The sequence below is a fragment of the Mirounga angustirostris genome, unplaced genomic scaffold, assembly GCF_029215605.1.
Source record: "Mirounga angustirostris isolate CCGP_5_RB_7025 unplaced genomic scaffold, mMirAng1.0.hap1 SCAF_3, whole genome shotgun sequence".
NCBI classification, from domain to species: domain Eukaryota; kingdom Metazoa; phylum Chordata; class Mammalia; order Carnivora; family Phocidae; genus Mirounga; species Mirounga angustirostris.
In genome coordinates this window covers 133,467,560-133,488,217 of record NW_026991711.1, presented here as the reverse complement: position 1 = coordinate 133,488,217, position 20,658 = coordinate 133,467,560, and the positions used below count along the sequence as shown (strand labels likewise).

General features: G+C 43.4%; 1 protein-coding gene across 1 annotated transcript in view; it reads left to right on the top strand.

Moving 5' to 3' along the window:
* Positions 1-19,251, top strand: part of LRP2 (LDL receptor related protein 2) — a 173,149-nt gene extending 153,898 nt beyond the window's left edge. Inside the window, exons 67-79 of the mRNA XM_064585822.1 lie at positions 13-178; positions 1,807-1,935; positions 3,277-3,497; positions 4,491-4,667; positions 7,331-7,450; positions 9,694-9,784; positions 10,763-10,830; positions 11,020-11,137; positions 11,639-11,768; positions 12,749-12,850; positions 14,398-14,505; positions 17,397-17,468; positions 17,658-19,251. Of these exons, the coding sequence (XP_064441892.1) occupies positions 13-178; positions 1,807-1,935; positions 3,277-3,497; positions 4,491-4,667; positions 7,331-7,450; positions 9,694-9,784; positions 10,763-10,830; positions 11,020-11,137; positions 11,639-11,768; positions 12,749-12,850; positions 14,398-14,505; positions 17,397-17,468; positions 17,658-17,816 (1,661 nt within the window). The 3' untranslated portion in view covers positions 17,817-19,251. The remainder of the gene's footprint in view (positions 1-12; positions 179-1,806; positions 1,936-3,276; positions 3,498-4,490; positions 4,668-7,330; positions 7,451-9,693; positions 9,785-10,762; positions 10,831-11,019; positions 11,138-11,638; positions 11,769-12,748; positions 12,851-14,397; positions 14,506-17,396; positions 17,469-17,657) is intronic.
* The last annotated feature ends 1,407 nt before the right edge of the window (positions 19,252-20,658 follow it).

The window sequence follows — 20,658 nt, the reverse complement described above, 5'->3', positions numbered from 1 at the left end:
CTTGCCTTGCAGGTGTCGTATATTATACTGTGCTAGGGCATGGCTCTGATTTTGGTGCTATCAAACGTGCCTACATCCCCAACTTTGAATCTAGTACTAATAATCTCGTGTCAAAAGTTAACCTGAACCTGAAATACATAATGCAACCAGATGGATTAGCAGTGGACTGGGTTGGAAGGTAAGTTTAGCTACATTCCCCTCTTGTCTATTCTTTTTTCCTGGCCAGACCTCCCTACTGCTTGCCATGGCGCATGAGTTAAGCTGGTCCAGATAAGGGTAGCACTCAGCACTGGTGCAGCTGGGTGATGCCTGGGCTTGCCCTGTCTAGCCCCCACAACCACCTCTGCTTATCCCGAGATGTCATATAAACATTATCATTTCCTGTAGTCTTATGTATGCCATGAAAAAGTTTGGGAAAGCACCGAGGTCAAGATTTTATATTATATCTAGGAGAGCATTCTTGCCAACAGAGTTTTGGATTCCCACATTAGAACTTTCAGTATGGCAGCACTATTCATTTTGTGAAGAAATGGAACAGCCTCTCCATCCTACCAGCAAGGCAGTTGAGATGAAACATTTTTCTCTCTGGTGATTACTTTGAGGAGCAGCAATCCACATCTTGCGTTTTCAGCAGGCTGTATTGTCTGAACAGATTGGAAATTTGACTTTCGTGTGTAGTCTTTGGTGTGAGTTAATAGTGGTGTCAGCTTTGTTCTGCTCTTTTAGATTTTCTAGAACCCCAGGGACCAGAGCCAGACATTTTGTGTGATCCCTAAATATGAACCTTAAGTAGGTTTATTATCAGGGAGATGTATGAGATGCAAACCGATGTGGAAAATTATAAGCTCCTTCTTCAAGGAGGAGCCTTGCATTGGGAGTGACATTTATGGGAAAGTGATTACGTTAGGCTCAGAGCTCAAACATTCACCGAATTCCCCATGTCCTTGAAAATGAATGAATAATGAAAAAATGTTAGAGAGGGAAGGCTTGGGGGCTTGTTGCCCTCTGGAAGAATGGAGAGTCATTTGCAGCATAAATCAATTTTCACCTTTTAACAAACTTGTCTGGCACTCCTGGAAGACTTGAACATCTCCGAAGAAGTTAATTAGGTCCCCGCTGTGCCCACAGGCTATCGGGACACTCACGTCAGCATTTTCTGTCAGGAATCAAGGCCTTGGAGAGTCAGTGACTTGAAACTCTAGACTAGCACTTCCTTCTGAAAACCCACCAGGCGATTCATGTTGGAAGTTTTACTTCTTTCTCAGCCTTCACAAACAAGAAGAATCTGATGGAAATTTCTGCTCATAAGGGACAGAGACCTGCCGGACAGTGGAATAGGGCAGGATGGCCTTGCTGGATTTGTTACTTTGGAAAGGCTATTTCCACTCATCCTTGGAGCTGATGCTGGATTGCTGTTGATACCAGCAGCGCTCTTGGCTGAACAGAAGCAGACTCGCGGGGCATTCGGAATTAAAGGGCCAGCTAAACAGTGCCTTAGGACTTACCTGGAAGCGCATGTCTCGTGGCAATGCCAGCTGTGAGGTCCACCATCCTCACTGATCCTGGCTGATCAGGCAGGAGTCCCCCTCTACTCCTTACTCTTTCCCTCGTAACTTTCCAAAGACCCTTGGTGGAAGAGATCGGGGCATTCCTGAGAGAGGGAGACTCTGCTCTGATCCCTGGCATCTAAGTAGTTGTCTTGATGGCCCCAGCTCCCAAACTGAAGGCTCTCATCTTCAAACCCGTTCCCCCGAAGTGACCAGTGGAGGCTTTTTTAGATGTTTAACCTTGTCCCTTTAAATTCAGGCATATTTACTGGTCAGATGCCAAGAGTAAACGGATCCAAGTGGCTAAACTTGATGGGAGGTACAGAAAGTGGCTGATTTCCACTGGCCTGGATCAACCAGCTGCAGTGGTTGTGAATCCCAAACTAGGGTGAGTACTTGAAGGAGTCTTTCACGTTCTAGATATTTTCCAGTGGATTGTCAAAAATTTATATCTTAATTGTTTTTTCCTAATTGTATTGAAATTGTCCTTGGACTATTTGTAGTGACATCTGTGACTAATTTAAAGAATTATAGTATGCCCTAAAGATCATTTAGGACCATCCAAGCTTCATACCGATACTGCATAAGGCAAAGGCCTCTGGCCACATTTTTTCCATAGCCCAGTTTGTCTAAAATCCACACATTAAGGGTTGGTCTCTACCTGATGAGTGGTTTAGACTAGAGGCTGCAAAGTGGTGGCTGGTCGGCTCAATATGGCCTACAGACATACTGGACTTGAACTAAACAGAGCTTTAAGGTTTTTAAAACTTAGTTACTAACATTAAAAAAAAATTTAAGCTATATTTTTGGCTTGAAAAATCAGAACAGGGCGCCTGGGTGGCTCAGTCGTTAAGCGTCTGCCTTCGGCTCAGGTCATGATCCCAGGGTCCTGGGATCGAGCCCCGCATCAGGCTCCCTGCTCGGCGGGGAGTCTGCTTCTCCCTCTCCCACTCCCCCTGCTTGTGTTCCCTCTCTCGCTGCGTCTCTCTCTGTCAAATAAATAAATAAATAATCTTAAAAAAAAAAAATCAGAACAACTGATAACACTAGGTAGATATGCCTTTCTTTTCTTTTTTTGGAGAGAGTATGGGAGAGGGAGAAGGAGAGGGAGAGGTTTCACGCCCAGCGTGGAGCCTGATGTGGGACTCAATCTCACAACCCCAGAGACCATGACCTGAGCCAAAGTCTGTAGTGGGACTTGTAACCGACTGAGCCACCCGGGTGTCCCAGTAGGGATGCCTTTCTTGATGCAGTACTGCTTGGAACTTCTAGACAGGGTTTTGCTCTCACCATCACTTGATGTTGGTAACTGTTGTGCTCCACTCATTTATCTTGCCTGCCAGGTCCTTTCCAGGTATTGCCATCCGTGGTCTGTGCAATTCTTCTATAATTATTAATTGGATGCAAAATAATCCATTTTAAAATTGGAATCCTTATTTTATTCTCTGATACATCTCAAACACAGGACAGTGCTGCTAAAGTGTCTGAATATATATACTCGAACAGGGCTGGGCAATTTCTATGGAGGAAGTTTTCAGGAAGGATAGACCACAGATGCACTGGCTCTTCCTTTTCTCACCCTGTCTTCTAAAGTGAAGTGTAAAAACAGGCTCACTTAGCACCCAGACCTCCATGACAAACAATTGATTTCCCTGCTGGAAGTTCATGCTCTGCTTCAGTGGAGAAGCCTCACTAGATGATATGTTAAAAAGAAAACCTTCTGTTACAGGCTTATGTACTGGACTGACTGGGGCAGAGAACCTAAAATCGAGTCTGCCTGGATGGATGGACAGCATCGGGAAACCCTGGTTCAAGAGGACCTTGGTTGGCCAACAGGCCTTGCTATTGATTATTTGAACGATGACCGGATCTACTGGAGTGACTTCAAGGAGAACAATATTGAAACTATAAAACATGATGGGACTGATAGGAGAATCGTTGCAAATGCAGGTTAGAAATGGGTTAGATTTTAATATGTTATATAATCAAGAAATATATTTCTAGTGTCTACCCATTTTCTCCAGGAGGAACCTGATCTTAGGTTGATACAGTTTCTTAGATACCACTCCCTCCAATCCCCAACTGCTGATTTAAATGCAAATGAATCCATTAGCAATAATTAAGGGTTTTTTTCCCTTTTGACATAATTTTTATTTTTTTAAATTTTTTATTTACTTATTTTTTTAAGATTTTATTTATTTATTTGAGAGAGAGAGAATGAGAGAGAGCACATGAGAGGGGGGAGGGTCAGAGGCAGAAGCAGGCACCCTGCCGAGCAGGGAGCCCGATGCGGGACTCGATCCAGGGACTCCAGGATCATGACCTGAGCTGAAGGCAGTCGCTTAACCAACTGAGCCACCCAGGCGCCCCTTAACATAATTTTTAAAAGGTGCTCTTAGCAACAGATACTGAAATAACTGAGTTTCCTGTTAAGTTGGCCTGATAGAGTGGCATTTCATGTGTGCCAGTGGAAATCCATGTCTAACCGCTTCTAGGCCCATTTGTTTTTATTATGCTCAGTTGTTTATTATGTACAACTGGAAATGTCTAGAAGGAGAGAAACACTTTGTTTTCTTATCCAGATTTCTGCAGAATTGCACAATCCAGTACCTACTAGCTTTATGTGATAAGTGGTGTCTTAAGTTCAAAGAAAAAAAAATAGAATCTCTGCCATCCAGATTGTCCAAAAATGAAATTAAATCAGCAACTTGAAAGTGAGGAGGTTCTCTATAATTGCCATCAACCAGTAGACATTAATCTAGTTTAATGTCTGTCATCTTGATCTCCCAACATAGCACACTTCTGTGGTCACGTGTACAGAACGTCTGCCTGATGTTGTATTAGGGATTAATTCAAGCATAATGACATCTGATATAAAAGAGGGGTAGGGTATTTTCTATTCATAACCTTGTTTTGTTTTGGTTTTCCTCTGTGGGTAAGCAGCAATGAACCCGTATAGTCTGGACATCTTTGAAGGCCAGTTTTACTGGATATCTAAGGATAAGGGAGAAGTATGGAAGCAAGATAAATTTGGGCGAGACGAGAAAGAGAAAATGCTGATGGTGAACCCATGGCTTACTCAAGTTCGAATCTTCCATCAACATAGATATGATCGGTCAGGTAATACCAGCCTTGGAATAAAATGTTCCTTATTATCTGGAAAACTTATTTCAAATTAATGGCTATATTGTTGGAAAGTGGTAGTGGATTATTATAGTCTGATCTCTTGGTACATGAAAGGTGTGTGTGTGTGTGTGTTTTAACCATTTTGACCAAAGAAAGATAAAATTGGAGGTCAAATGTAATTAGGTACATCACCAGCAGATATGAAGTAAAAATATTTCAGTCTTCATTGGAGTTACAGGTATATACTTCTAGGCCACAGAATCTGGCAGGCATCAAACCCCTGCTAGGTGTCAGGTGGGTTACAACGGGTTTCCTGGATATGGTCAGTGTCACACCCTCTTGCAATTCCAAGGCTAGGCTAGTCAGCTTATCCTGAGCTATGTGAGCCTCAGTTTAAAACTGTCAGTCATATGCATTTCTACCCCCACCCCTCTTTCCCATTTTCTTTGTTGTGGGTCCTGCTTCATCAGGTTAACTGTGTTCTAATTCACCTTCACCATTGAATGGATAAGGTGAAAGGGAAGGGAAATTCTTTTTTTTTTTTTTTAAGATTTATTTATTTGAGAGACAGTGGAGAGAGAGAGAGAGAGCACGAGAGGGGGCAGAGTCAGAGGGAGAAGCAGACTCCCTGCTGAGCAGGGAGCCCCCTCCAGCCTTGATCCCAGGACTCTGGGATCATGACCCAAGCTGAAGGCAGACATTTAACCGACTGAGCCACCCAGGCACCCTGGAAGGAAAATTCTTGAAGTGAGGAAAGGAAACCGACTTTTATTAAGCTCTATACATCAGGTTCTCTCTTCAAGTGTTAACTCTGATAGATGGTTACTTCAATTAATCTCCTAAACTGTGTAAAGAGGTTTTATTTTCATCTCACATATAAGGAACCCCACTGATACAATAGCTCTTATGTCCTCCATGTTCCTTGTGCTGGGCAGTTTTAAAAACAGGAGGGGAGAGCCCAGTACACAGGGTGAGCCCCGTCTCTGGCGTTTGTAGAGAAGGCTACCTAGGAGTTAGAGGAAAATCTGGAGTCAGCTGGTCCCCCTTAAGAGAGTGCTGATTACTGTGTAGGCCAGAGACCTAGTTCAGCTGTGCCCGATTTGCATTTACTCTGGACCAATAGTGCTCACGTTTGAGCATGTATCAGAATAATCTAGAGAGCTTGTTGGGCCCCACCTGAGGGGTTTCTGATTTAATATGCCTGAGGTGGCCTAAAAATTTGCATTTGTAGTAAGTTCCCAGCTGATGGTGATGTTGCTGGTTAAGGAACCATATTTTAAAAGTCCTGCTCCTGGGGGCACCTGGGTGGCTCAGTTGGTTAGGCGACTGCCTTCGGCTCAGGTCATGATCCTGGAGTCCCGGGATCGAGTCCTGCATTGGGCTCCCTGCTCGGCAGGGAGCCTGCTTCTCCCTCTGCCCTCTTTCCTCTCATGCTCTCTGTCTCTCATTCTCTCTCTCTCAAATAAATAAATAAAATCTTAAAAAAAAAAAAAAAAGTCCTGCTCCTGGCCCTACTCAAGTGTGGGCTGTGGACCATAGCACTTGTGTCTTATCAGAGTTGGTGAGAAATGCAAGACTCTCAGGCCTCACCCAACCTTTTTGAATCAGATTCCCTAGGTGATTTGTATTACATTCAACTTTGAAGAGTTCTGCTCTAGAGAGCTGAAGAAATGGGCAGATTTTGAGTGAGACTTTGGAATATGGTTTATTATTTTATAACCATGCCATGTCTGTGGTTACATATTGGATGATAGAGAATCAGGATCACAGAAGGTTAGTCTGAGAAGGAATTCAGAGATCATCTATGCCTTGGAGAAATCATAATATAGGTTAAGGTAGAGGTCAGAAGACTCCAGAATTACTTGAGAACTTTTTTTTTTTTTAAAGATTTTATTTATTTATTTTAGAGAGAGAGAGCACATGAGAGGGGGGAGGGTCAGAGGGAGAAGCAGACTCCCTGCCGAGCAGGGATCCCGATGTGGGACTCGATCCTGGGACTCCAGGATCATGACCTGAGCCGAAGGCAGTCGTCCAACCAACTGAGCCACCCAGGCGCCCCTACTTGAGAACTTTTAACGGTAACACTTGTGTTGGATCCTAGACCAATTTCTGTGACGGGGCATCAATAGTTGTGAATAGCTCCCAGGTGATTCTGATACTCACAGCTTTAAATTCCCTTGTCTTGCAAGTAGGAAAACCGAAGTCCAGAAGAGAGTCTTCCTATGAGGGTGGGGTGGAAATCCTATCTAATGTATGATCTGGACACATTATGATCTATGGTAATGACAAATCTTGACATGATAGGGTCTTACTGGTCTTCTGAACAATCTCAGATTGCTTTCCATTGATTAGTTTTTGAGGTCATGCAGTGGACTAGACACCTACCTTCCACACCTGCCAGGGCAGGGGAGGAGCTAAGTAACGCCAGTAGGATATGTGAGTGGTACAGGAGTAGAATGGAGGGACTGTGCCACTTTGGTGGGGCGGCACGGGAGATGTAGTGTAAATGAGGTGAGTCGCCAGGTGGCATGTGGCCTAGCGGTGCTGGGACGCTGCCTGAGCTCTGCTGTCACCTGGTAGGGCCACAACTCAGTATCTGTGGTTGGCAGTCTCATTTCCTCCTCAGACCCTAACCGCTGTTGTCATGTGCTTTCCAGTGCCCAACCGCTGTAAAGATGTCTGCAGTCACCTCTGCCTCCTGAGACCGGGGGGATACAGCTGTGCCTGCCCCCAAGGCTCCACCTTCATCGCAGGGAGCAGCACCGATTGTAACGCAGGTAGGGCCACTGCCTGGGCAGCCCCGGGGGCCTGGGAATACTCCCTACCAGCGTTTCACCTTCTACAGGAGCCTGAAAAATCCCCACGTGCTGTGTCCTTTGCAGGATAGAGTGGGGGTGGCTCGAAGGAGGGATGAGAGAGCGGGCAATATGAACAGAGCTGAGTGGGACTTAGGGAGCCAAACAGAACTGGTGTTCCAATGATTGCTGAGAATGATTTGCTAGGATCTATATAGATCCAGTACCCCCAAATCTATGGCTGTGTTGTTTTGTAAAGATACCTGGAAGAGTGGGTTTTCTAGAAGGCCTCTACCATATCCTTTCTCTACCCCATACTGGATGTCTGTTGCTCCAGAACCCATTCGGCCTTAACTGCAGTTTCTCCAGTGGGGAACTAGGTTCCTGAAGTGGGGGGCCTTAATCCAGTACAGATGGGAGGGCAAGAGGAGGCTCACTGTTTTCCTCACATGCTCATTTAAAAGTTTTGACAAGTGAAAATGGGCCACATTTTAAAAGTACCTTACATTGTTGGGAGATGGAGGCCAGAATAAGGAAGCAGTGGTTTAGTTCTCATCCCAAATGCTGTGGATGATCTATGCCTGGCAAGACCTTTCTTCAGTGACTCTTAATTTAAGGAGTGTATAAACCATGGGTGTCCACTAGTGACCCTAACTAGTGTCCAGTTCTTAATATGCACATTTAAAAAATCATCCTGCAGTTCACTAGTGGCCCATTTTGTGGCTCACATCCTTGTTCTTATGTTTTAAGGACCCATTTTATGGTTCCCATCCCTCAGTTTTAGCTGATGGGGATATGCTTAACCACCTTTGGCCACCAGGGGGGGTAAGTGGTTAAACAAGGCACCACTTTTGACTCTTCCCAGCCAAGCTGAAAAGTTAGCAGGTTTAGAGAATGAACTCAGGGAGAGAAAACTGCTTCCCCTGCTTCCCTTCTCCTATCCCCATTCTCTTCCCAAGGCTACTGGAGAAATACTGGCAAGATTACAATATTTAGCAATATTTTGAACCAAACAACGATTTCAGGCTTTTGACATTTGTTCTGTACTGTAGACGGAGGGTTGTGACATTTATTACAATTCCACACTCAGGAATAGTGTTGTCCAAGTTGTCACCTCGTCTGCTACTTTCCTCATTTACATTTTTTTCCAAGTGCATTATAGTAAGATTCTTCTTTAAAGGAACTTAAACCAAGTGTGCTAGTGGTGGTAGTCATTCCATATGAGGTCTTGGTTTGGTATATTAATTAGTTAATTTGATACAATTGAGTACCTACTGTGCTAGGACCTAAGTGCTGCAGATAACGGAAATGAACAAAACAGATCCTTTGCTCTTGTTGAGTTTATATTCTAATAGGACAGTAAACAGAGCTCCCCCCACCAATATATAATGTCCGGTGGTAAAAGCAAAAGGAGAAAACTAAAGCAGGGTAAGAGGGATGAGGGTGGGGTGGGAGTTGGGTTGCCTTTAGCTAGAGTTCCGGGAAGGCCTCTCTGATAAAGTGAACTCTGAGTAGAGATTCAGATGGAGGGACTGAGCCAGGACGGCATCTGAGCTGCTTAAATAAGCACACATGTGATAAATACTCACTGAGCATCTTCTAGGTATGAGACATGGGAACACTAACAACCCCATCAGGCACATCTAGGGAGTACGTGGGGGCTGAGCTGGGGCGGGGGCCCAGAGCAAGGGCAGTTTTGGAGGACTTAAAAAATAGGGTATCTCTAACCAGCTGTCTATCAGGCATCTATGCATCTGCATTATGTGCCTGTCAGTTGATCGATGGGTCCCTGATGCTTTGGAGCCTTCAGCTGAAGTTTAGAGGTGTGCCCAGATTGAACTCTTGTGTTTAACTGGGCTTGCAGAGGAGAATTCTGAAAACTTCAAGTGAGAATGAGAATGTCCTAAGAGATTCCTTTACCATAAGTTTCTTTTAAACGTTATTGTATGTTCTGGAGTGTAGCATCTCTTCACTGTTTGGGGAGAAAAATGCTATAAACGGCCTCTTTCCTTCCACCAAATGTATGTTACTTCCCCAAACCTTATTATGGAGAAGGAGATTCATCTGACTTGAGTGGAAGGTAACCTTTTGATAAGGAGACTAATTAGCTGCCCCTCCCCCATCCGGTCCCCACTCTGACCCTGGGCCTGAAGCAAGATTTGCATGGTTTGGGTGCTCTGCTGAGTGTGGCTGACTAACACATGCATGGCTTTCCCTTTCTGCAGCCATCGAAAGTCCTATCAACATGCCCCCCCCATGCAGGTGTATGTACGGAGGAAATTGCTATTTTGATGAGAATGACCTCCCCAAATGCAAGTAAGTCTAAATGTTGAGGTCCAAGCTGTAGGCCTATCTCTTCTGGGGGAATTTGAGACAAAGTAGCCAGAAAAACAAGTACAGGAACCTTGCCAGTTCGCTAATTTTCACATCTTAACCAGCTTCTCCAACTGTACTGTGCATAAGAATCATCTGGATCAAATGCCCATCTCCTTCACAGGGATTCTGCATTTCCAACACCCCCCCACCCCAGGAGATACCACAGGATTGTGGGCCAACTCTAACTAACAAGGGGTTAGAGAAGTGACAACCCCATTTTTCTACTCACCTAGTGGTGTTAATGATGCTATGATTGTGGGAGACCAGCTCTTAGCAGTGCTACTGCTTCAGCCCAAGCACTCGTGATGAGCAGAGACTGGGCCAAAGATTGGGAATAAAGGGAATTATGGAGAAAGCTCTAACATGGAGCAAGATAAATGGAGGTCTCTGAAAGTACTTAATGAATACGTGTCAGAGGAAAGAACACAATCATGGCTTCCAGGTTTATTCTTTTTTTTTTTTTTTTTTAATATTTATTTATTTGACAGCGAGAGAGGGAACACAAGCGGGGGGAGTGGGAGAGGGAGAAGCAGGCTTCCCGCGGAGCAGGGAGCCCGATGCGGGGCTTGATCCCACATGACCTGAGCTGAAGGCAGACGCTTAATGACTGAGCCACCCAGGCGCCCCCCAGTTTTATTCTTGAAGGGAGAATTCCATAGAGTCATGGAGACACCACGAGGTTTATTTGATGACCTGTAGGTGTCATGGCCACACCACCGAAAGTGAATTTCAAAGTCAGATTGCCATTTTTCTGCTCATCACCCCTTGGCAGAGTAAACAAAAGTCACGCAGGACACATTGACTGTTCTACACGTAATTTGCTCAGTCAAACCTCTCTCTACCTGAAGATGTGCTTGTAAAGAGCTATGGAAGCCTAGGGAGGCCACAGCTTGTGAGCAGTTCTTCTTTTACTTCCAGGTGTCCCAGTGGCTACATGGGAAAATACTGTGAAATAGGGCTTTCAAAAGGCGTCCCTCCAGGAACAAGTAAGTTTTAAGACCACGAGCAACCCGGAAAGGCCGCACAGCTCCTACGTTGAATGCTGTTTATATTCTGTTTAACTCAGTCTCCGAAGAATGATTGGTTCTGCCCCCAGCTTCCACCCTGAAGTCTTCCGGTTCCTTTCCCTTTCCGTCTGCTCATACGGCCCCTTCTTCTTCCCTCTTTGCTGGCAGCAGTAGCTGTGCTCTTGACAGTCATCCTGATCATCATCGTTGGAGCTTTGGCAGCGTTAGGATTTTTCCACTACAGGAGAACTGGCTCCCTTTTGCCTTCTCTGCCCAAGCTACCAAGGTCAGCTTCATTCTGGGGAATAGTGATTTTAGAAGCCTGGGTGATGGGACCCTGTGAATAATTCAGGTGTTGTTTTTTAAGTTAAAAAAGCACAGCATGCGGCTTACCTTTTCTTCAGAAACAGAAAGTAGTGAACTTAAAGCTGTCATTTCAAACCACACTTCTTAATCAAATGCTTCTTTGAAGCCTGGGTGCCGAGCACATTCTATAGTTTAAATGGTTGTGCCCACTGGTGGGCCTTCAGGTCCGACTGGAGCACAGTCTGTGGGATGGACCAGACTCTTCCTGCAAGTGCCAAGTTGGCTCTCTCTTAGAGCTCCAGCATTCAGGAATGTGCTTTAACACTTCCATGTAGGTGAGGCAACTTCCTACCATATTTGAGGTGTAAATTCAGAGTGGGAATCTAGCCCTTCATTTAAGGAAGAGTTCACAATATGGAGGAGAGGGTACTATTGCAAAAGGTTGTTTAAAAAGTTGCACATTGTTTCAATTACTTTTCAGCTTAAGCAGTCTAGTTAAATCCTCTGAGAATGGAAATGGGGTGACCTTCAGATCGGGAGCGGATGTTAACATGGATATTGGAGTATCTGGTTTTGGGCCCGAGTCTGTTATTGACCGCTCAATGGTGATGGTGAGTGGGGTTGTAAATGATGGTTTGAAGGTTGCCATTTTTACTGTTTTATAAAAGAAACACTTTTTTTTTAACCTAGAAAAAAAAAATGAAACAGTATGCCTCTCAAAATAATCTTTACAAAATTAGGAAACATTAAGTTTGTTGCAGAAAGGTCTCTAAAAATATTAGTAATAAAATTGAACTCTACCCCTGCTCTAAGTCACAGTTGAATCCTAAACGGGGTTAAGTTTAATGGGAATCTTAAACGTCTTAAGTTTTTTGGGAGAGGGGAGAGAAAGAGTATGTTTTTATTTGGTGACTCTTTGTATGTGAAAGGAAGAATGGGAAATATGTTTCCTAGTCTCATATATTTCCCCACCAATGTAAAATATTGACAGAATAAGCAGTGATTTTAGAGTCAGTGGTTGGTTCAAATCACAGTTCTGCTGCCTTCTAAGGATGTAATGGTAGGCACGAGCTTGATCACTCTGACCCTCACTGTCCCCATCTGTAAAATGGGTACAGTGATACCTCTTGTGAGGACCAAATGGCTACTTTATGAGTGGACTAGTACAGTCTCTATAATCAGTACTGGAAAATCATTTTCAGTGTTCTGCCTTTCCCCCGGATCTTTCATGTTTGCCCCTGCATAAAAGTACAATATTATCCATTCTTTCCTCTTTCCCGTCTCCCTCTTCTCCTCTTTGCTCTTCTTCCATCACCCACTCTTTTCTCTGTTGTGCAAACCCAATCCCCAAGTGAATTATTTGTATTAAGGAGCCAAAGACAACGTGGATATAGGGAGAGTGTTTCTGTTTTCTTGATCTGCTAAATGAGTGCATTTGTTAACTTTGTGTAATCGGTTGCCTCTCCTGCCTTTTTTTTTTTGGTAAGTTCTTTTTGGGTAAATTTGGCATAGTACCTGGTATTTCTCCAGGTATGAGGAGGGTACCTTCCTTTGTGTATAAACCAGATATATATATATTTTTCTCCATCAGAGTGAAAACTTTGCCATGGAGATGGGGAAGCAGCCCATAATATTTGAAAACCCGATGTATGCATCGAGGGACAGTGATGTCAAAGTGGTTCAGCCAGCCCAGGTGAGAAATGAGCCCTTTCTTTTAGGTGCTGCTGCTGTTGGATCTTGTTCTATTGAATAATACCCTCTTAGGGTTCTCCCAACTTACCCTCGAGTGGAAGGAAACACCGTGTTCCATTCTTCAGCTTGGCTATGTGCAGTCACAGGAATGACCCAAGGATATGACACCAACTTGTTGCATAGTTGCCAGGGTTTAGCAACCCTTCTTGGGGTGCTGACCAAGAGCCTTTTCATTCTGAGTGGTCAAAGCAAGAATTAGGAGTCCATTCAGGGGCTTGGCAATCAGTGCCTGGCACGCACAGCTCTCTGTAAATATTTGTGAAATGAACAAGTGAATGATTGTCAGGTCATTATGTAGAGATTTTTGGGACTGGATATACACTCTGGGTTCTTACTGGTATCACAAGAGTGTTATTTGAGGTGACCTCCCTATGCTTGCCTTCCCCATACTTTTCTGAAAAGTACAAAAGTCTCTAGAATTGATAGGCAGATCTCTGTTTACTTCGGTGCAGTCCTATTAAGAGGAGCAGGGAGATGACATAGGCGTATAGATAAAGGAAAAGAACTTTTCATGGGATCTGGATCAGTAGCTCCCACACCACTTCTACTGCCTGTCAACTATTAGTCTGTCCTTCCTTTGTCTAAACAACTAGAGCCTTTGTGAGATACGGTTTCATTGTTAATGCCTAAACTTCTTTTGAAATCATAAGATGCAGTACCTTTTAAATATTGAAGTGTTTATTTTATGAATAGCTTTCATAAGATCAGAAATAGTTGCATCTTGAAAGTGTTTTGTCTGATCCTTTGATATCCAGATAGCAAAAATCTAATCACACGATATAATAGATGTGGCATCTTATTTGGCATTTTCACTTGAAATAAAATGAGGCCATGTTGACAAACATATCCACAGTTGAGAAGAAATGAAAGCGTGAATGTAAAAATACAGGAAAAAAGAGTGAATTTTTTGCCTTGTAATTTAATTATATATTCATAGTAATAATTAAGAGGGAACCTTAGAGTCACATGAACGTTACAGAAAAATGTCTAGAGGGGTATTAATTCCATTATGCCTCTTGCTTCAAACATTCAACCTCTTATAAGCAGTCCTCTCAGATTATTAATTTGAGGATAAAATTAAGATTCTCAGTTCTCGGAGTTAGGGAATAATTCATGCTGTTCCTTTAGGATTTGGTTGCCAATATAAAACCAGAGTTGTTTATCTAAAAATATGGTCAACAGTGGGAATAAGGGAGCACAGAGAACACAATAAAATTGTCATTACTAAGTGAGAGTGTAACTGTGATGCGTATTTTTGCCTTCCAGGATTAAGGCATGACATAGATGACCTAGTGATTGGTGCTCCTGATTTTGGGGAGATAGGAATGGTGTTTAGTACTGGGCCATGGGATTAGTCTCATAAAAGAAAAATAGTGCCTGGCTATGTTTGTAGGAAAGCAAGGCAGTAAAGAGAACCAAAGAGTTGATCAGCAACTTCACAGCCAAGATTCTTTCAAAACTGGAGAATGTCCTTTAATATGCACACAGGTGACTGTATCTGGAAATGTGGATAACCAGAACTATGGAAGTCCCATAAACCCTTCTGAAATAGCTCCGGACACAAAGCCAACTTCCCCTAGTGCTGATGGAACTCAGGTAACGGTGGCTGGCTACGGAAATGATAACGGGATTTGCAAAGGGCTTAGGAATTGCTGGGTTTACTAATACCAGGGGAGACTAGGGAGACCCTAATAGGCTCATGGACCCAAGATATGTAGGCAGTTAATAAAGATAATTTTTAAAAAATAATAAATTGAAAAACTTTCACATTTCTAATGTTGATTGAACAGGAATGATATTCCTTGTGACATGGGAGATCATACAGAAAACCAGAGGTGCTTGATTTTAGAGAATGACTTAGAAGAAAGGGCTCACTGTGTCAAGGATACATGTAGAAGACCGTTTCCTTTTTTATAAAGTAATGCAATTTTTCTGTAGTGTACATCTTTGTTCCCTGAATAATGTCCTGTGTTCCTAGCTCTACTGCTGTTACCTATATTCACCACGAGATGGCACTAATTTATACTCTTCATCTAGCCACCAACCATCCATCTATCCATCCAACCAACCAATATTTTTGCCCTCAGTGTGCCAGGCACAGGGTTTAACACTGGAGATGAAAAGAAAAAAAGACCACTAATGGAACTTCTCTATCATGCCTTCAGGCGCTTTGAAATTTTCAGACTATGTGGTCTACAGAAAGTCAATAAATATATTTGATATAAAACTGTGTTAATGTATAATCTATCACTAGTTTTAATAGATACATATGAAGCTAAATAAGATCTAGCTGTCTGATTCTGCTAATGAGGGGTGCCTGGGTGGCTCAGTCGGTTAAGCCTCCCACTCTTGTTTTTGGCTCAGGCCATGACCTCAGGTTCTTGAGATCAAGCCCTGCGTCGGACTCCAGCGTCAGGCTCTGTGCTGGGCATGGAGCCTGCTTAAGATCCTCTCCCCTCCTCCCTTCACCCCTCCCTCCCTCTCTCTCAAAAAAAAAAAATTGATGCTAATGAAGAGCTTGTAACAGAGATCTCTGTCTACCTTTTTATATTTTATGTACTAATCCTTCTCACACACACACAACCAGACACATACAAATGTTGTCTTAGAAAGGAATTTTCAGCTTCATATTTTTCAAGGGACTGAATTTTTTTTCTTTAGGCCACATTTAAAACTGGATTTTGGAGATAAATTTATCACAGACCCCAAAATACTTGAATGTCACAAGTCTTGAATGTCACAGTGTGTCACAATGTCGTGTTTCTTGAATGTACCCTGAGCCTGACTCAACCCCAAGGCAATGCCAGATTTATTTTATATTCTCTGGTTAATTTTTTTCCCAGTCCTTTTCCAGTCTTGTGATCCTCTTCACTGGACACAGCTCTGTCCCGGCCTGAGCAGGAAGGGGAATGTGGGGGGCGGAAGGTGCTGCAGCCTCTCACCTGCTCATCTATCATCAGAAGCTAAATGAACACTGAAAAACTTTCAAATGAGAATGGATCTTCACCCATTGTAGTCCCTTTCTTTCTCATCTTCATCTTTGCAGTGTGTCAGCTCTTCCTCTTACTTTTTTTTCTTTTTATCATTTGAGGCTGAGAACCTCTAAGGTCTGTTCTGCATGGAATATCCAGTGATCTCCCTGTGTCGGTTATCTCCTGGGCACTGAGAAAGCAGCTTAAAGCCATGGAGGCACTTGGTTAGGATCTCCCTAGGTTAACATTAATGTACCAAAGAGGCTCACAAATCTTTCGTCAGTAAATCAGCTCAAAGGACTCAAATCTAGGAACATGAATTCCTGTGACTCAGTTCTATCATTTTCCAGAAGTCCTGTTGATATTTCCCAAGGAGAGAGCCATGAAAATCACCACAGTTCCTCTTGTTAGTAATTGCTTGCATAAGTGTAAGCTTCCCAAGGCCAAGCTCTTGACCTGAATGTGTTCATCTTTCTCTTGGTGGCGGTCATGTACAGAGTAGGTGCTCAGTTACATGTGAGTTACAGTGAATGGTCTTCTGTGGTCATGTGCCCTTCACTCCTTCACATGTTAGCCCCTACTTTGGCAGAGCAAGAGATACCCCTAAAACATATGGGCTACCTTAGCTACCTGCTGGAGTAGGGTGTCTGTTCCCTTGCTTTCTCTTCCCTTGTCTCCTTCCATTGGGCAGCCAGAGCTGTGTCCAGCATGGGCACCACGGGCAGCTTTTCAGCAAGACCCAGGCTACTCACCATCGTCTACAGTGATTTCTCTTTGGCTTCTTCAGTCTGATGGGCCTCAGAGTCCTATAACCATTGCCTACTCTTCCACCTACAGTTCAGTTATGTGAGCTTGCTGTGACTCTTGTTTCCTCATCTGTAACATAAGAGCACCTACCTCACAGAGCTGCCAGGAAGGTAAACTGGGAAACTTGTAGACTAACCCCTGATATCTAATAAACTCTCAAAAATGCTTATTTTTGTTATCACTATGGTATTTTGATTACAGGAGGAAATGATGAAAGGAGAAAGGATATGCTTGTTTTGACCAAGGATCAAGGGATATGCTTGTTTTGACCAAGGATCAAGGGATCAAGGATCAAGGGATATGCTTGTTTTGACCAAGATCAAGACACCATTTTAGGAAATGGGAGTTCCAAGCTGGCTTTTTTTTACATTTTCGGTAGCCCCCAAAGAAATCTTGCCTCTGTTAGAGCTTCTAGATTGTAGAGGCACAGATTCTGTCAACTCTACATGTCAAATCAAGGAAATGTTTTGAAATTTATTAGATGAAAAGAGCCCAAAGACTTTTCAGTTTCAGTTTGTTTCAGTTTGGGGACCATCTGGGGAAGAACTGAACAGTTTACTGCAGGGGCAGGTCACATGGCCCCAGGACCAAATTTGCTTTGTCCTTTACGAAGAAGACATTTAAAACTTATGCAGGGGGAGGGGGTATCAAATCCATGCCAAAAAAATTCCATTACTGAAGGTTTTCTGTTTCCCCTTTTTCATTTAGGCAACAATATGGAATATCTTCAAACGAAAACCGAAACCAACCACCAACTTTGAAAATCCAATCTACGCGGAGGTAATTGTTGACCATTTGTCTTAGGACAAGCATTTGGCATTCTTCCTTAGCAATCTCTTGCTTGGCTAAATGGGATATGCACTCAGATGATCCTAAGGAAACCGGCAAAGATTGGTTTTCTTCGCACAAAACTGTTTCTAGTCATGTTGGGGGAATAAATGGCTGATCCGTGTTTCATTGTGGTCTTAGATGGAGAATGAACAGAAGGAGAGCGAGGCTGTGACTCCAACTCCAGCACCTTCTCCTCCCACTAAAAGTTCTCCGAGAGGCCCAGTGCCAACCTACACTGCGACAGAAGACACTTTCATAGACACTGCAACCCTTGTTCGAGAAGACTCTGAGGTATAGCTATGCCAGCTAGGTAGGGAATAATTAGAAACACATTTTTGCACATATATTTTTTACAAACAGATGAAGAGAAAGTTAACATTCAGTACTTTATTAAAAAAATATATATATTTTTTTCCCGGTTCGCCTATAGTTCAAAATGTCCATGGAAACTCTGCCTTGTGTGTCTTTTTTTTTTTTTTTTTTTTTTTACTTACGCCGTCTCCTATTTTTACAAATAATTATCACAATGTACTATATGTATATCTTTGCACTGAAGCTATCTGAAGGTGATTCTATAAATATATTGTACATTTGTAAATTTTGGAAAGATTATCACATCATTAAATTTGCTGATAAACATACTGCTGAATTGGTTGGTGATCATTATAGAAAATGATCCAACAAGGAAAGGAATTGACTTGGGGCCTTTAGCCATGTCTAAAGAAGGATTACCACTCCTATTCCCTATAGGGTTATCCAGGAAAGAAATCCAGGCCCCACTCTTGGGTCCATTTTTTTTTTCTGTGTCTTGGCACTTAATGTTCAACATTTGTTCAACATTACCTGTAACCTGAGTAGCAGGCATATTATTGCTAGAGGGTGCTGTGTGTTGTGTGGACATCTGGATCTGACTGTAGCTGCCTCAGGTAATGCGGAAGGTAGAAAACCAATTCAGTGGCACCCTTCTGCATATATGTGCTGTCTAGCTAGAACAGTCTCATATGTGTTACCTCACTAGCTGCCAAGTCGACATTTTTATTTGCGACGTTGGTGAGAAAGTCATGTGCCATGAAGTACAAGTGTCCTGCAAAGAGTTTGCTATCTAGTCGCATGAACTCTTTTGCCTGATGGACCCTAGGGTGATTTCCGTCCTTCCTGGCCTCTCAGGTGGTTACCTACCCCGGACACTGGAGCTTGGCCGCTGAATCACTAAAAGCAAATCTGTGTCTTCATCAAGTATGGTGGCAAAACAAATACCAGTTAAGAAAAGCCTCAGCTGGGTTTTCGTTTCTGTGTGTGAAAATATCATTATAATGACTATTTATTTCCTCAGCTGAACATGAATAGAAAGGGAAACCGTTCTTGTTGAGCCCTTTTTTTCTTTTTTTTAGGTCCTTTTGGCTAAATCGTACATTTGTACTGGAATGTACTGTAGAGCCTAGATTTTTCTCTTGAATAGTGGGTATAGTGTCCACAATGGGAACCATGGCAGGAATATACAATTTCCATACTACGTAGCATCTCTGTTTCTCTGTGCTAATATTGCACATTTTTAAAACCATGAATGAATGGATGGATGGATGGATGGATGAAACATGTACTACTGATTATTTTATTACTGAGTTCTCAAAGTATTTGTGGCTCATATTTTGGGAGCTTATTATAATTTTTTTGAAATGTACTTTGATTAGAAAAGCAAATGGAAATGATGCTGCTGAGAAATTTCTAATAAATGTGTATTTTATCAGACTTCTTTGGTGTGCTTCTTAAGACCAGCTCATGAGTCAGTTGTATTTCACTACGCAGAGAGCTTGGGGCTTTGAATGCTAGGCCACCTGAGAACTAGGGTGCCCAGGGTTTGAGGGGGTAGGAATCCATAGCACATCCAGCCCTGACAGGCCTGGTGGGGTAATGAATCTCAGGAGTAAGCTCCTTAGGTTCCCACCTGAACCCTGGGTGGACAGCCCCCTTAATTGCCTTTCAAAGTCAGTTTCCACCTCCTCTTTTCCCTCCTTATATTCTAGGCCCTGAGCCAGGTCTCCCTTTTCAGATCTAATTGTGTTCCAGAGCTCAGTGAGAGTACCCCTGCCGAGGGATCTCAGAGCTCCTCATGCTGAGCCGGACGGAAGAGCAGTGAGGATGGTAGCAGCTGGAGAGGCCTTTGTTCCAAACTGGAATTCCAGCTTCAGTGGGGGTGTATTTGGATGCATTAACTCTGGGATGGTGGCATCAGCCAACAGAAAGTGTGAATACAAGTGTAAAAGGAAGCCAAGAGAACCTGCGTTTGGATTTGCTTGTAATTTCCAGCTTTGGTATTTGTCTTGGGCATTAAGCTCAATATGAAATGGGTCTTGGGAATTTATGAGAATTGGTTTTCTGCTCAGCTTCATTTCTGGGTGTACCCCAGAAAGGAATGAGAAAGCCTGCTAGTGTCTTGGGGAAGTCTGTATACTTTGGCCCTCCTGTCGCCCCTCCTGGTAGGCTCTCCCGGTGCCCAGTTCTGACCCTGCCTCCCTCTCCAGCCCAGGCAGCTGTTCGAAAGCTAGGTGGTGCGGGAGCCCCCGGGGGGCAGGCACGATTTATGGGACTCAAGTTGATGTTGCTCATTGCATCACATGAAGCAGGGGCCATTTTATTAGCAGGCATGCATTACACTGCATAGTACAAGATCGCAACCACAGCAGGTGTGTCCACAGAAAACTGTCAGGTCATACTGGTCACCCATTTTTAGGGTTTCCCAGTAAGTTTTTTACTATTCGCTCGCTCACTCACTCACCCTATGTTCTATCGGCACTCAGTTGTAGACAAAGGTTGATGCAGAGACGGTGGGTTTCAGGAAAATACGTGAGAGGAGACCTTTAAATTGAGAACTCTATCCATTAAGTTGTTTTTTCTCTGAAATGGAAAAAGACCATTATTTGACTTTTGAGGCGGCATATCTCAGGGTGGCTCAAAGACTGTGAAGAACTAGGTAGGCTCTGGGGTGAGGGAGGGTTCTGAGGAGGCCGGTTGGAGATGCACAGCTTTCCCAGGCATCCTGGAAAGAACCCTGGGCTGCAGCCTGGAGCCCTTGGCTGCCCTTGGCCCGTCATTCTGTTCCTCCCCACTGCACGCATCATGGTCACAAGCCATACGTCCT